Source organism: Electrona antarctica (genome assembly GCF_951216825.1).
Source record: "Electrona antarctica genome assembly, chromosome: 18".
NCBI classification, from domain to species: Eukaryota; Metazoa; Chordata; class Actinopteri; order Myctophiformes; family Myctophidae; genus Electrona; species Electrona antarctica.
This window is the reverse complement of record NC_136799.1, coordinates 9,574,268-9,586,794: the sequence shown is the minus strand read 5'-3', so window position 1 is coordinate 9,586,794 and position 12,527 is coordinate 9,574,268. Positions and strand designations below refer to the sequence as shown.

At 45.0% G+C, this 12,527-nt stretch overlaps 1 protein-coding gene across 1 annotated transcript in view; it reads right to left on the bottom strand.

Annotated features, from left to right (window-relative positions):
* The window catches only part of dlgap2a (discs, large homolog-associated protein 2a), a 426,762-nt gene that overhangs the window by 111,356 nt on the left and 302,879 nt on the right, over positions 1-12,527 (bottom strand). The window contains exon 8 of the mRNA XM_079527917.1: positions 12,148-12,502. Within this exon, the coding sequence (XP_079384043.1) occupies positions 12,148-12,502 (355 nt within the window). The remainder of the gene's footprint in view (positions 1-12,147; positions 12,503-12,527) is intronic.

Sequence of the window (12,527 nt, the reverse complement as noted above, 5' to 3'; positions counted from 1 at the left end):
AAGTGGTTCACACTACCACAACATCTGCCAAGTGGTCCAGAGTGGTTCACACTACCACAACATCTGCCAAGTGGTCCAGAGTGGTTCACACTACCACAACATCTGCCAAGTGGTCCAGAGTGGTTCACACTACCACAACATCTGGCAAGTGGTTCACACTACCACAACATCTGCCAAGTGGTCCAGAGTGGTTCACACTACCACAACATCTGGCAAGTGGTCCAGAGTGGTTCACACTACCACAACATCTGGCAAGTGGTCCAGAGTGGTTCACACTACCACAACATCTGCCAAGTGGTCCAGAGTGGTTCACACTACCACAACATCTGCCAAGTGGTCCAGAGTGGTTCACACTACCACAACATCTGGCAAGTGGTCCAGAGTGGTTCACACTACCACAACATCTGCCAAGTGGTCCAGAGTGGTTCACACTACCACAACATCTGCCAAGTGGTCCAGAGTGGTTCACACTACCACAACATCTGCCAAGTGGTCCAGAGTGGTTCACATTATCACAACATCTGGCAAGTGGTCCAGAGTGGTTCACACTACCACAACATCTGCCAAGTGGTTCAGAGTGGTTCACACTACCACAACATCTACCAAGTGGTCCAGAGTGGTTCACACTACCACAACATCTGGCAAGTGGTCCAGAGTGGTTCACACTACCACAACATCTACCAAGTGGTCCAGAGTGGTTCACACTACCACAACATCTGGCAAGTGGTCCAGAGTGGTTCACACTACCACAACATCTGGCAAGTGGTCCAGAGTGGTTCACACTACCACAACATCTACCAAGTGGTCCAGAGTGGTTCACACTACCACAACATCTGGCAAGTGGTCCAGAGTGGTTCACACTACCACAACATCTGGCAAGTGGTCCAGAGTGGTTCACACTACCACAACATCTGGCAAGTGGTCCAGAGTGGTTCACATTATCACAACATCTGGCAAGTGGTCCAGAGTGGTTCACATTATCACAACATCTGCCAAGTGGTTCAGAGTGGTTCACACTACCACAACATCTGCCAAGTGGTCCAGAGTGGTTCACACTACCACAACATCTGCCAAGTGGTCCAGAGTGGTTCACATTATCACAACATCTGGCAAGTGGTCCAGAGTGGTTCACACTACCACAACATCTGCCAAGTGGTTCAGAGTGGTTCACACTACCACAACATCTACCAAGTGGTCCAGAGTGGTTCACACTACCACAACATCTGGCAAGTGGTCCAGAGTGGTTCACACTACCACAACATCTGGCAAGTGGTCCAGAGTGGTTCACACTACCACAACATCTGGCAAGTGGTCCAGAGTGGTTCACACTACCACAACATCTACCAAGTGGTCCAGAGTGGTTCACATTATCACAACATCTGCCAAGTGGTCCAGAGTGGTTCACATTATCACAACATCTGGCAAGTGGTCCAGAGTGGTTCACACTACCACAACATCTGCCAAGTGGTTCAGAGTGGTTCACACTACCACAACATCTACCAAGTGGTCCAGAGTGGTTCACACTACCACAACATCTGGCAAGTGGTCCAGAGTGGTTCACACTACCACAACATCTGGCAAGTGGTCCAGAGTGGTTCACACTACCACAACATCTGGCAAGTGGTCCAGAGTGGTTCACATTATCACAACATCTGGCAAGTGGTCCAGAGTGGTTCACACTACCACAACATCTGCCAAGTGGTCCAGAGTGGTCCACATTATCACAACATCTGCCAAGTGGTTCACACTACCACAACATCTGCCAAGTGGTCCCGAGTGGAGCTGACTGTCCAGGACAACACCAAGGACTCCACATAAACCTTACTTGGTACGCTTGTTTTTTCACTCTACACCAAACGTCCTCTCCAAAAGTAGCAGGTCCATAAGCTCGGTTCCCACCAGAATAGGGATGCTCTCTGGGGTTCGCTCCTACAGTACATGTCATGGAAACATACACAGATGGTAAATACTGACAAGCATGTATGCACGCACACTTGCACACACACACACACACACAAACATGCACGTACACACGCACTCACGGACGGATATGCACAAAGTGTTCCTCAGAGGTAATCTTCAAAGCTTACTTCAAGGCCCGTCAGAGTGAGTGTGTGTGTGTGTGTGTGTGTGTGTGTGTGTGTGTGTGTGTGTGTGTGTGTGTGTGTGTGTGTGTGTGTGTGTGTGTGTGTGTGTGTGTGTGTGTGTGTGTGTGTACGTGAAGGGATTTAGTGTTTTGTGTAAATGTCACTGTGCATAATGTGTGCGTGCGTGTTAAGCCAGCCCTCAGAACCACTGAGGATTATTGAAGGCATAGAATCTGGTATTGCAAGACTTCTGCATTTATAATTCTACTGTGCTTGCTTCTATCGTCTGAAACGCCAGCGCACTCTGCTCTATTGGCTCCAACGTTGGAGCCAATGCCGGAAGAAAAGGTACCTCCGGGTGCTTCATGCGCTCGTGAGCAACGTTAATAGGCTCTACGCACACAGAATAACTCTTCCTACATCCGGGCCCCTTCCCTGTACTTCCTTCACAGGTGTTGCTGATGAAGCCCATGTTATGTTCCATTCTGGTCAAACAGAGTCAGGGTGCTATGCTGATACTGTGCATGTTGGCTCACTTGGAACACTCCAGCGGGTCTCAAAGTGTCCTTGAGTGGGTTCCAAATGTCCCCGTACGAGTGTGTAACTCTGAGTGTACAAATGGAACAAATTAATTTGTACACGCTCAAGAGTCTTTGAAATTACCGTGCTGCGACACGCCATCAAGGCCTGCCAAAATACATTTTTGTTGACTAACTTAACTGCAGATTTAGTCGACTAAAGTCTTATGATATTTAGTCTACTAAAACTAGACCAACACTAAAACATTTGAGATGACTAAAATCGGACTAAAAGACGGAGGAGCGATAAAACGAGCCTATAGTTCATTTTCAATGAGACCTGCGTTTTTGCTCGGAGAAGTTCCAGTGGGACAACGCAAGCGTATTTACGTGAGCGCGGTCCCGTGAATTTGTTGCGCGCGTGCTCGTTACGTGCACACGCCCGCGACTAACCCAACCTGGCTTCTGTTTAGCTTTTTTTTTTACGCTTGCGTTGTTGCGCCCCTCTTCAACAGACCTGGAGGAGACCTGTGTTGATCCAGGCAACAACGCCTGAGTTCCTCGCTTCACGTTTGCAAGGCCCTTAAAAGTAAATGAAAAAATATTCATACTAAAACTAAATCACAACTTGCTGTCAAAATCAACACTGCTGCAGCCAAGGTTTTATTTGCTGTTGAAATTACTTTTACAGACTAATCTGGGTTTTCTTGTTATTTTTCATCTTCACATCCAGTATTATCTTGTGAGCTGCCGTTGCTCAGTCTTGTCTTGTGGACGTGCCCCACCGAAAAGTTCGCTGCTTGTTTGAACGAATGAAAATCAGAGCCCTTTTCATATTCTCCCCCGATTCTCTCTGGATTCACAACACACTTCACTTCAATTTGGGTTCCTTTTCCACCAGGCCTAATGAGTCTGTGTCTATGAAAGAGTCTCTTCCTCTCTTCCAGACAATTATTTTAGCTTGCCAAAAGAAATTACCCTCTCTCTCTCTTTTTAGACCCTTTTTGAAGAGATTACTCCTCAATGTTTTTCTGAAAATATATTTGTATTGCTCCTCGAACACAATGGAAACAAGCCCTCTGGGCATTTTGCGGTATCCTTTAACATTTACGTATAACTGTACCTCTGTACCCTTTGCAAGCTGTTAATACTGTTTGACTGTTTCTGTGCCTTCGATCTTTTTGTGTTTGTCCTTTTGACTATTGTACTGTACACACATGTTGTTTTACTTGTACTGCGAATATGTCAATAAAGAAGTCAGTCAATGAATCAATCAAAGTCTCTCTCCCTCTCTCTCTGTCTGTCTTTCTCTCTCTGTCTCTCCATCTATCTCCTTATACTACCAGTCTGTCTCTATGGCCAATTCTTCCACCGGGGTCGAGTTATTTTTTTCCTGCCTAATACTGAACCAGTATTATATTAATATTGAACTAAAAGTTGGTTCGGAACTGGAACCCCAAAAAAAAGGCCGCCGGTTCCCTGAAAGCACCAAGGTTCCAAGAATCTAGAACGGAACCAGTTCTAGAACCAAAGTTATTTTGGTGGAAAAAGGGGCCTCTGTTTCTCTGTATCTCTGTTGGTCTGTCTCTCTATTCCTCTGTCAGCCTGTCTCTCTGCTTCTCTGTCTCCCCGTTAGTCTGCTGTCTCTCTATTTCTCGATCAGTCCGTCTCCCTGTCAGTCTGTCTCTCTGTCTCCCTGTCTGTGTCCCCATACAACCTGTTCCACCACATTAAGTTGACTAAATACCTCGTCTGAACTGGCTCTGCCTCAGGACGGGGGTCCTGCTCTCCTGACACATCTCATTAGAGAGCAGACAATGAGCTCCAGGTTGACCTTTTAACTAAACAGTAAACACATTGCTGCCGCCTCCGCGTCGCAACTCTCAGTCTAATCTGTGTATACATGGCAGACAATATGGGTCTTCAACAAGGACCCCTTAGCGGAGAGACACACACACGATATACTGTATAAGATTGTGTTGCAGATTAAACCTTTTAATCATAGATTTCATAGATAGCTTCGTATAGACTTGTTTGACAGCACTATCAATGTGTAGCATTTGTTGGATCCCTGCTGGTAATGTGTATTTTCATACAGTTAACAACTTAAAACCCTCAATAATTAGAAACCCATACTTGGTCTGCTCTTTTTTTTCTTCTCGCCCTGCACCAAACCACTTTGCCGGAAATAGACAATCTGCTATTTTCGGCTAATGTTCCCCTCAGAAAAGGGATGGTAGGTTCAGGTTAACCCATTTTGGGCGGGAACCCCTTTTAGTGTTAGTATTATGTTATGCTTTAGCTATTGAAAAATAGCAGATCTACAAGCTCATAGCGCGCCACAGAGTGGCGCGCTACGAGCTTGTAGATCTGCTATTTTTGAAAAATCGAAGAACGACTGACATAGAAACATAGCTTTTTCAGAAAACTGTCAGGATGTAGAAGACATTTATAGAATCTGATCTCAGGTCAAAATGGGTTAATGCCAACCCCCCCCCCCCCCCCCTCCTGTTTAAGACCCCACTGTATAATATACAAATGGTCCCTGAAATTAAGCCCAGATATTGACAATTACAGGCTGTTTCACATTGGAATGGAGGGCGCTTTGCTGACTGCCAATCCATCGCACTGCCAATCCACCACACGTCTGCATTTCACACACAATGGCTTCATGTCTGGAGGGACCCAAAGCCGTTTACCTGAACACGCGATAATCAACCATGTGATAACATGTGATAGCAGCAATTGAGTGATAGAAGCAATAGAGTGTCTCTGTGGACCCTGTCAGAGAATTTGCGTTGCTGTGGGAACAGCTTAGGTCCGAGTGTACTTCCATTTCCTGTCAGCTACTGACATAGTGTGAAAATGTCTGTAGCAACGACTGTCTTCTATGAACTAAATCAAAATCAAAATCAAATCAAACTTTATTTATATAGCACATTTAAAACAATCGAGATTGACCAAAGTGCTGTACACAATAAATCTAGAAACAGTTATGCATATAACATCAAAAACATCAAAACAATTATGTGCACATATGCACTCATGGCAACAAGACATGAAACAGTTCAACTGACAACAACGAAAAATCAGGAATGATAAAAGCCATAGAAAAAAGATGGGCCTTGAAATGAAATGAAATGATTACTATATTTACCCAGGGTATCTGGGCTAAGCTCAAGAACTTGTTTCCAGCCAGGCCCTGCTCATAGAACATTTCATCGTAGTGGTTCAATGCCTTGTTCAAGGGCACTTCAGCGGTGGTAATTTTAACGTGTCGGACCGCTGATTCGAACTGGCGACCTTCCGGTATCAAGACCGCTCCGCAATCCGCTCGGCCACCGCTGCCTTAAGAAGAGACTTGAACAGGTCAATGGACTGGGCACTTTTGATATAAAAAGGGAGGCTATTCCAGAGCATTGGTGCTGCAAAACAGCGAAGGCACGATCACCTCTAGATCTTACATTAGATGGTGGAACAGTCAAAAGCAGCTGGCCGGCAGACCTCAAAGGTCTGGATGGAGTATAATCAACCAAGAGGTCAGATAGGTATGAGGGGGCCAGCCCATGTACAGATTTATAAACAAATAAAAGTACCTTCATTTTAAAAATAAATTCTAAACTTGACGGGGAGACAGTGCAATCTAAAGCTAAAATGGGGGTGATGTGGTCGTGTTTTCTGCTGCTGGTAAGGAGGCAGGCAGCTGCATTTTGAACCAGCGCCTAAGAGAAGACTGTGCGATGCCAACAGGGCCCAGGGTTGTGGAAGATGCATGGAGTGTCATGGCCAAAGATTATTATTTCTGTTTTGCTTTCGTTGAGGTTCAGGAAGTTGGAGTCCATCCAGCAGATTTTAACATCGGCTAGGCAGTCCAATAGTAATTTAAAGGAGTCATTTGCATTGGCTATAAAAGGTAAGTACATTTGGATATCATCCGCATAGCAGTGGAAGGAGCTGTTGTGATGGGCAAAGATAGCTCCAAGGGGCAACATGTACAAAATAAATAAAATGGGTCCTAAAATGGAGCCCTGGGGGACTCCACATGTAAGGGGGGCTGCAGGTGTTATAAAAATCACCCAGCTGAACGCAAAATGTTCTGTCTGTAAGGTACTAGAGGTGTAACAGTTAATCAAACTAATTGACACAACATTTTAATATACAATGATACAATTCAAGAGAGCTTTGAGAGTTTAATCCATTGAGACCTGGAACGCATCCATGTCACGTGTTTTAAACATTGTTATAATTTAGCTATTGAAAAATAGCAGATCTACAAGCTCATAGCGCGCCACCGAGTGGCGCGCTATGAACTTGTAGGTCTGCTATTTTTGAAAAATCGTTAAAATGTGCCTCAAATCTTTCCGAAAATTGTCATGATTTAGAAAACTTTTTTTTTAAAATTTCGACGTCAGGCCTGAATGGGTTAAAGATGTCTCCTTCAAATGCTAGCTATGCCATCAGAGGCTGATATCAAAGTCACAAAAAAAACATCAGTTTGACATGCGCACCGCGCAGCTACTGCTGCTGCCCTGCAACCGTGCAACGTACGCATCATGAAACTAACCCCACCCCACACAGTCGTCAGTTTGTTGTACTAGTGAATCTGACACAGTCGACTACTGAATCAAATTAGTGTTTACTTTTTACCGTAGGTTTTACTCTCGAGTCTCGAACTGGCGCTATTTCTTTCTACAGTGAGAAAAGCATGAACAGAGGCGCTGGCCGATGACATATGAGCAACAACGTGGCTACGTAGCCAGAGGCGGACTTACCGTTGGGCTAGGGTGGGCTGCAGCCCAGGGGCCCCCGAAAAATATTTTAAAAAAAAGTTTTTAATTTTAAATGTTGTCATTATTAAATTGTAAAGTATTGAAATCCAATTCAAGTGAAATGTGTGTATAGTTATTGTATTTAGTTGTATTATGGTTAAACCATTGATAGCTTCTGCCTGCCTGCCTGCCTGCCTCTCTTTTTAGGGGCCTGGGTACCCCAAAATGAAAACAAAATAACCCAAATTCTTTCGAATCGCGGAACGCACGGCTCCGCCGCGCGCCCCAAGGGGGGCCCTCAAATTTGCTCCAGCCCGGGGGCCCTCAGCAAGGTAAATCCGGCTCTGTACGTAGCAGGTGACGTTATGAAATCGAGTCAAACAGGAGGCTGGCCAGACTGAGTAGTGAAGTGACAAAACAAAACACGGAACGCATGCAGCGAAGCACGCTGGAGCGGTGGAACCCAGGCTAGCAATGTGTAGAACAAGGGAGGTGGGGGCAATTAGAAGTGACTGTGAGGTCATAGCATTTAGTGGGTGGTGCGCAAAGTGACTGTGATGTCATAGCATTTAGTGATCCAGTCAGTGGGTGGTGCACACTGCACCGTGAGCGCTCTTATTTTCTGCAGCTCTCTGCACTTCTCTTAGTTTTTTAATAAGCAGCCTCTCCCTCTAAAGCCTTCACCTTTGGCAAAACAACATGACAATTAATTGGCTTATTAAATCCCACCGCAACGCCCTATCAGCAGAAATATCACACTATAGCTCTCGCTTTGTGCTGGTGTTTGGGGGGGGGGGGGTGAGTTAACCCATTTAGGCCCGAGGACGATTCTACAATGTCTTCTAAATCCTGACAGTTTTCTTGAAAAACCTATGTTTCCACGTCAGTGGTTCTCAAACATTTTCATGTCAAGGACCCCAAAAATGATATGTAATTGGCCACCGACCCCCATCTGAAAATATGTTGTTCCAGGCGGGACCACCCCAGAAGCAAATATTTGAGTTAAAAATGTTCGCTCTGAAAGAATATTTATTCAAAGATTTGCGCTACATTTTCCCGACTTTTCAAAACAATAGCGGATCTACAAGCTTGTAGATCTGCTATTTTTCAATAGCTAATGTATAACAATGCTTAAAACATCAAAAAGGGTTCCCGCCCAAAATGGGTTAATGTTTGGCGTGAAAGGGGCTAGTATTTGGGGGTGGTGTGAAGATTTTGGCTGTGCTGGGTCAAACTGGAGACACCTCTTTAATGCAGAAATGTAGGAGAGAGAGGGAGAGAGATGGAGAGGAAAATGCGTTTCTCAACGCTCCCGAACAATTGGTGAGCTCCCATAACCAGTGTCAACCTTTTGTTTTCACAATATATCTGTGAATTCACACTTCCACCACCGCTCTCTTCCTCTCCTCTTTCTGTACCTCTATGGTCGGTCTCTCTCTCTCTCTCTCAGAGAGGGCACCGGCTCCCTCAGGGAGGATGCGTCAGCCTCCATCGATGGGATTGATAATGTTAGACTAAATATAGCCCTGCGGGGGGCTATTTTTAGAACTGTGTATGACGCTGTGGCTCGGACGCTACTGCCACTGAATGACCAAACGAAAAGACTGTCTCTGTCTCCGTGTGCGTGTGTGTGTGTGTGTGTGTGACAAGTGCAGGGAAGGGGAGGTGGGGGGTGGGGGATTGCACTGAAGTCTTGCTGTTGTCGCTGTGTGTGAGAGCTTGGTGCACTTACTGGGATTGGAAAAAATTACGCGAGGTTGAGAGGAGCCAGTATTGCCCGTCTGGTTCATAATTATCATCACTTATGGTTATAAATGTGCTACTCAGAAATACTCCCCGCTTTCTGCTGACGTCCGTTTTGACGGCATATAGTTACGTTCTAGTCTGAGTGATGTTCCGGCTGGTTGTTTACGACGCCAGAGTCTCAGAGGGGCTCTTCCCTTTTATATTCCTTTAGCTTTATTTTAGCTGCGGGTGGTAACCATTCCATCAAGGTTTTCAGGTTGTGTAAATTATGGAGTGCTGTTGTTACATTGTCATTTGGGACATCTTTTTTGTATTATTATTATTATTTTCCACCCCATGATATAAGGAATGTTAAAGCCTTAAGTGTGCAACGGCATTGTATAATATATTATAATACGAACACTCACGCATTCCTTGTACGACTGAAAAGTGCTGATTCATTGTGAATTGATGCTGGTGATACTATGGGGTTTCCCACAGAGCCACTCATGGGTTTGTGCTGGATTACTAATAATCCCAGCGAGCTGGTTCCTTCCAAACCACACAGTGGAACATCCAGGACAGACACACACCAGAGCCAACCACTGTGGAGGCAGACACCGGTGGAGACCAGTGTTTAAACTAAAAGTAAAAGTTTAAAATATGACAAAAGATGTTCGTCGACCACCTAAAATAAAATAAACAAATACAATAAAAATGAATTTATGACTAAAACTATGACTAAATATACTGATAATATACTAAAATTAACTACAATTTTGTCAACAAATAAAAACTAGATACAAATGTTAGGGACGGACTAGTGGAGTAGAGTGTCATTTCATGCTTAGTTGCAGATAGGTGACACACTCGACGCCTTGTGAGCTTTAGATTGGCTATTCTCGGTAGCCGATCCACTCCACAGATCAGGCATTAGGACGCCATAAGGAAGGCCTGCCAAAATAAATTTCAGTGGACTAAATCAACTGTAGATTATTAGCCTAAATTCTTATAACTAACTAAAACTAAAACTAGACTAAAAGTAAAACATTTCAGATGACTACAAAAAATAAAATCAAACTTGTGTGAAGTGAGGGACACTCATCATACATCATCACATTCCGTGCTCACTGCTCAGCCAATCAAATCATCACATTCCGTTCTACAGACACACACACACAAAGCTGTGCATAGGAGTGGCTATAGCGCCCATCAAATATGACTAGAACTAAATTGGATTTTATTGAAAAGTATGTGACTAAAACTAAATAAAGATTTGCTGTGACAATTAACAACTAATTGAGACGTCAGCTTCGTGCTCTGTGCTGTAGATAGAGCGTCGTGCTCTGTGCTGTACATAGCTCTTAGAATGTTAGCTACAATGCTAGCATGCTTTTGGTTAGACATACCATTGGTCCGATATCTCAAACCCTCACCCTAACCCTAACCTCCCACGGGGCAGCACACCTAAACCTAACCTTAATCCGGTCGTTTTAATCCAGTCGTTTTAACGCACCCCTCACCAACCTTAATCCGGTCGTTTTAATCCAGTCGTTTTAACGCACCCCTCACCAACCTTAATCCGGTCGTTTTAATCCAGTCGTTTTAACGCACCCCTCACCAACCTTAATCCGGTCGTTTTAATCCAGTCGTTTTAACGCACCCCTCACCAACCTTAATCCAGTCGTTTCAACGCACCCCTCACCAACCTTAATCCGGTCGTTTTAACGCACCCCTCACCAACCTTAATCCAGTCCAATGATATGTCTAAGTATGCCTCCCCAGTAGAATATATAGTGTCAAAGCGTGGGAGCCTTTAGGCAATCAAAGATCGACGCCATCCCAACCGACGGACCGTTTCAGACGTAGAGTGAAGTGGCTTCGTACAGGCTCATAGCCAAAGGCAGCATAGATTGCTAAATGGTCAGGTTTATGAACAAACAACAACTCCCTGTGCGTGGAAAAAACTGCCTCACTGTGTGTAAAAGCAATTTCCAAGGTCACTTTGCAGCTTTTACGTAAACACAGAGATATCTAAATTGAAGTAAATAAGTCTAGGAGCGAAAACCTCGCACAAAGAACCTTCTCAAGCTCCTTATCTGCACTACTGTAGGACCATCGCTCTTTATCCCCCTTTTATACATGTATTATTATTACTGCTATACCACAATGTCTGAGGAACCAGAACAAAAATAATGATTTACACAAGATGTAACAATAAAGAAACCCGACGGATAAAACCCACATCATATTACTTATTATAACCACCGTACGTAATGTAACCGTATGTAACTTTGCTTGCTCAACAGTGAGCATGTACTGTATTATTTTCCCCATCCTGTGCACATTACATTTCATAAACCAATGGTTCTTGAAGTGGTTCCAGGAGGTCTGCACGCAGCCAAATGATGGATAGTTATGGACCCTTACAGGTCTGTAACTCTGACCAATGTGTACCAATGGTAAATGGTAAATGGGGCATTTATATAGCGCCTTTATCCACGGCGCTTGCATTACATTCACCCATTCATACACCGATTGCGGCGGAAGTCATGCAAGGTACCAAGTACTACCAACCAGCACATCGGGAGCAATTTGGGGTTCAGTGTCTTGGGATTCAAACCGCCGACCCATGGATCATTGGACGACCTGCTCTACCTCCTGAGCCACAGTCGCCCCGGACCCACATTAATTGGTACACTGTCAGTCATGGGGGTCCAATGGCCTAATGCAGTGGTTCTCAAATGGGGGTAATGTATTGTTTTGTTCCACTTTTTTTTAATTGAATTGAATTGAATTGAATTGAATTGAATTGAATTGAATTGAATTGAATTGAATTGAATTGAATTGAATTGAATTGAATTGAATTGAATTGAATACAATACATTTGGAGAGCGGCGGTATAGGATATGGGGCTGGGCTTGAGGTCAAGGTTAAAGCCTATACATACAGTTTTAGGTGATGAGGTGACCACCAAACCGGTGCACCTTATCACGGAAAACTAGTATGAATAGGCCTTTAGGGTTCAGGAAGGTTAGGTGAGCTCACCTGTAGGTAGTGGCAGGGCCGGATGCTGGGCTTGAGGTCGGAGGTCATCATGGAGGAGGGCTTCTCCAGGTTGAGCGAGGACTTCCGGTACGCCTCCTTGGCCTGGCTGACGGTCAGCGTGGACCACGAGCTCCTCTTCATGAACTTGCCCTCGGGCGCCGGCGCCATGCTCTCGCACGCCGAGCACTTGACGTCGTTGTTGCTCTTGGAGGCCTTGAGCGACAGGTCACCGCCCCCCAGGGCCAATTGGTGGTGGTGGTGCCCCCCGTGCACCGCAGGGTGCTCGGGGGGGTAGCAGTGGCCCATGTGGTGGTCGGCGGGGTGCCGCGACATGATGCTGGGCGTCCGGTACGTGCTGTAAGGAGCAGAATTTATTGTCA